Source organism: Coptis chinensis, chromosome 9 (genome assembly GCF_015680905.1).
Source record: "Coptis chinensis isolate HL-2020 chromosome 9, ASM1568090v1, whole genome shotgun sequence".
Classification (NCBI taxonomy): domain Eukaryota; kingdom Viridiplantae; phylum Streptophyta; class Magnoliopsida; order Ranunculales; family Ranunculaceae; genus Coptis; species Coptis chinensis.
In genome coordinates this window covers 61,786,462-61,789,516 of record NC_141464.1, presented here as the reverse complement: position 1 = coordinate 61,789,516, position 3,055 = coordinate 61,786,462, and the positions used below count along the sequence as shown (strand labels likewise).

Sequence of the window (3,055 nt, the reverse complement as noted above, 5' to 3'; positions counted from 1 at the left end):
AATTGAACCTCATGGCATTTAATTACAGTTACGAACACAAGTCGTTCTAACGTTCAGCTGCTTGGTAGGAATAAGTACCAGTGCCAGTGAGCAGGTGACAGCTTCTAGCCATTTATGTAACTGTTTGAGTGTTTGACCTTGTAGGCTTGTAGCATTCATGGAGGAGAAGGAGACACAAGACAACATCACAAGATCCACGCATACATTTTCCATAAAGAGCGCGCACCAGTATCACAAAGACACGTACCCGTATATGCAATTATTCATCAAGGCACTTTCTTAATAAACACGTGAAAAGAAAGTAACATCACACGTGTCAGTTGTTTATACTTTCTCATTTGTGTGCTTGACTGCTGAGGTACTACTCTGACTGTCGGGATCCAAGGGACTATTACCTTTATGAAGATGTTGCATGATTAGAGTCTTATAATGCCCACGCAACTTTAATTAATCAAAATGGTTTGTCTCAGGATCATAATCTTATGTTGTTAATTTAAGCAAATAGTTTAACCAAGAGCACAATCATGCCTAGATAGAGCACTAATAAATGTCCATTTTGGACAAACTTAATTAATAATCATGGGATTGTTAATGATTTCTCTTGTGTATAGTAGACTAAATTCTTTCAAGATGAAGGTGATTGTTAACTTCTAACTGATAGTGCATTCACTTATTCTCCAGCTATTTATTCATGTCTATCCAGTTTTTTTTCTCAATGGACAAATTTGAATTAATCAATACTCTATTATCTGGGAACATATATAGATAAGATCACGAACAAAATAAAGTACCTTCCATGCAAATATTGAGGGATTTTGCTTGCTGATGCATTAAGTTTCGGAAATGATCGATGTAACAAGTTTACAGAGCACCAAAACCAACATAGGAAATAAAAGAGTGATTTAGAACTCTGAACAGCCCTTTTTTTGCACTTTCACCCTGCATGGCAAATTACATGTAACCATTGACATTAAACGTGCGTGGAATTTCATAAAACTTCAACATGTTACTGCAATAACTATCTCTTTCATCTTCAGTGCTGCTATTGAAGTATGTTGATGAAGAATTCAAAGGAGTAATTGGGCTTGATGAAGGTGTTGATAGAACTGAAGGCACACTGAAATTTTGGTTGTCATTGCTGTCAATATTCTGATTTTCATTCAAAAGATCGACGATAGACTGATTGAAGTATCCATAATCAAGTTGAGGAGCATAATCTTCTATTCCCTCTGCGTTTTGTTCCCACACAATTGGTTCTGTATTTTGGTAGCTAAAGCTGGTAGGACTAGTTTGAAATTGCTCGACATTGGCTTGCATGAGTTGAGCGTCATCCAGAAATGGAGTACAATGAATACTTGGCGTGGTGCATGTCACATTTTCCTGACTTGGGGGTTGCAACTGGACGGGTTGAACTCCAAATTGGTCGTGCACTTGAGAATTGTAAAGTTGGTTTTCTTGATGATTTTGACGAATACATTCTTGGTTTGCCCGTTGAGACGATAGAAGTGAGGTAGCTAGCCTAAGAATTTCGGGATTGACAACATGTTGAATTCCAAGCAATCGTGAAAAGTTGGACTGCGATGAGTTACATAGAGTTGAGTTGAGAACTGAAGAGAGGTCTAGAAGATCAAGACGAGGACTATGAGTAACTGGATCAATGCCCATTCGAAGAAGCCTCTTTCTTATGTGTGTATTCCAGTAGTTCTTAATTTCATTATCAGTTCTTCCAGGCAAGCGAGCAGCAATGGCAGACCACCTAGAATTGAAACAAAACAAAAATTTATATCAATACTTTAGAGTTAATAATAGAATTGAATAACATTGACTTTACTAGGCATATTATACTATATACTTGTGATCTAAATTATGGACACGTTTAAGTCCAAGCAGTAGGTATATAATTCAATCAATTATACTCCAATACAATTCTAAAAGTTCAAATTTAAACAAGATAAACAAACATTTAATCATTTGCTCTTACTTGTTTCCTAATATGCTGTGTAATTGAATTATTGTTTCTTCTTCCTCAAATGAAAATCTTCCTCTCTTAATATCAGGTCTCAAATAGTTTGTCCATCGAAGACGACAACTCTTTCCACATCTTTGAAGATCTTAACAAAAAACACAAAGGAAGAAATAAGTACTCATGATGCTCTCCAATGGAAAAATATTGCACACTTAAGCTCAAAGTATATACAATCAAAGCGTATGTCAAAAAGATCATATACCTGCATTTTTCGGAAGTGTTCGCCAACTTCCATGCCCATGTTTTTTAATATAATCAAGCAACTTTTGATCTTCTTCTGGTGTCCATGGCCCCTTCTTCAGTCCATTTTTCTCACAACAAGGTGCTCTTCCCATGTCTCTTTAATACGTTCAAATTGTGTACTAGCTTTTGGTACAAGTGTGAATTCTGAGCAATGGTGGCTGTGAGTTATTACTGCAAGTACTTACTTGATAGTGTTTGAAACAAAATCACATATGGCTATGTAGAAGGAAAAAGTTTATATATAGTTGAAAAAATTGAAGGGAGGAATAGAGAAGTCAATGGGATTCGGTGCCGGCCTTACTAATCACATATGCGACGTGGCTATTGTTTGGGAAATCAATCTCTCATTTATAGGGGCGTACTTACATCAGACTTGCAAATCGTTTTCCTTATCAAGCCTTTGTTGGCTTTCTGGATTCAGCAAAGCTGTCACCAACTAGTTATGGACACGTACTCCTATTCAAGTGACGCTTTCCAGTGCCAGATTTCAGATGACTTCACGAGTAGTCGAGAACCCTTTCTGCATGGCTCAAATCTCTGAATTTAATATGGTTCATTTTGGCCAGCTCAACTTAGATTTTGTGCGTCAGTTTCTTTTCAGTACTGCCAAGCACATAGTTTTATAGTTAGATACGAAATTGATCATGACTCATTTTTCCATCGTAAACTTCCAAACTTCCAATCAATCTCTCTCATACTATAGACTATAGACTCATAGTCTCATATTGGCCAAACCTTTTTGGAAAAATTCTTTGGAAAAATAGGAAGAGCTTCTAGAGCTTAATT

General features: G+C 36.6%; 1 protein-coding gene across 1 annotated transcript; it reads right to left on the bottom strand.

The window, feature by feature from the left end:
* Positions 1-805: 805 nt before the first annotated feature.
* LOC147477195 (transcription factor MYB102-like) lies at positions 806-2,592 on the bottom strand. Its single transcript, XM_086583633.1, has 3 exons — positions 2,229-2,592; positions 1,982-2,111; positions 806-1,756 (listed from the first exon to the last, which is right to left on the bottom strand). Exons 1-3 carry the CDS (start codon positions 2,359-2,361, stop codon positions 952-954), a joined length of 1,068 nt encoding a protein of 355 aa, XP_086439759.1. The 5' UTR covers positions 2,362-2,592; the 3' UTR covers positions 806-951.
* Positions 2,593-3,055: the final 463 nt, after the last annotated feature.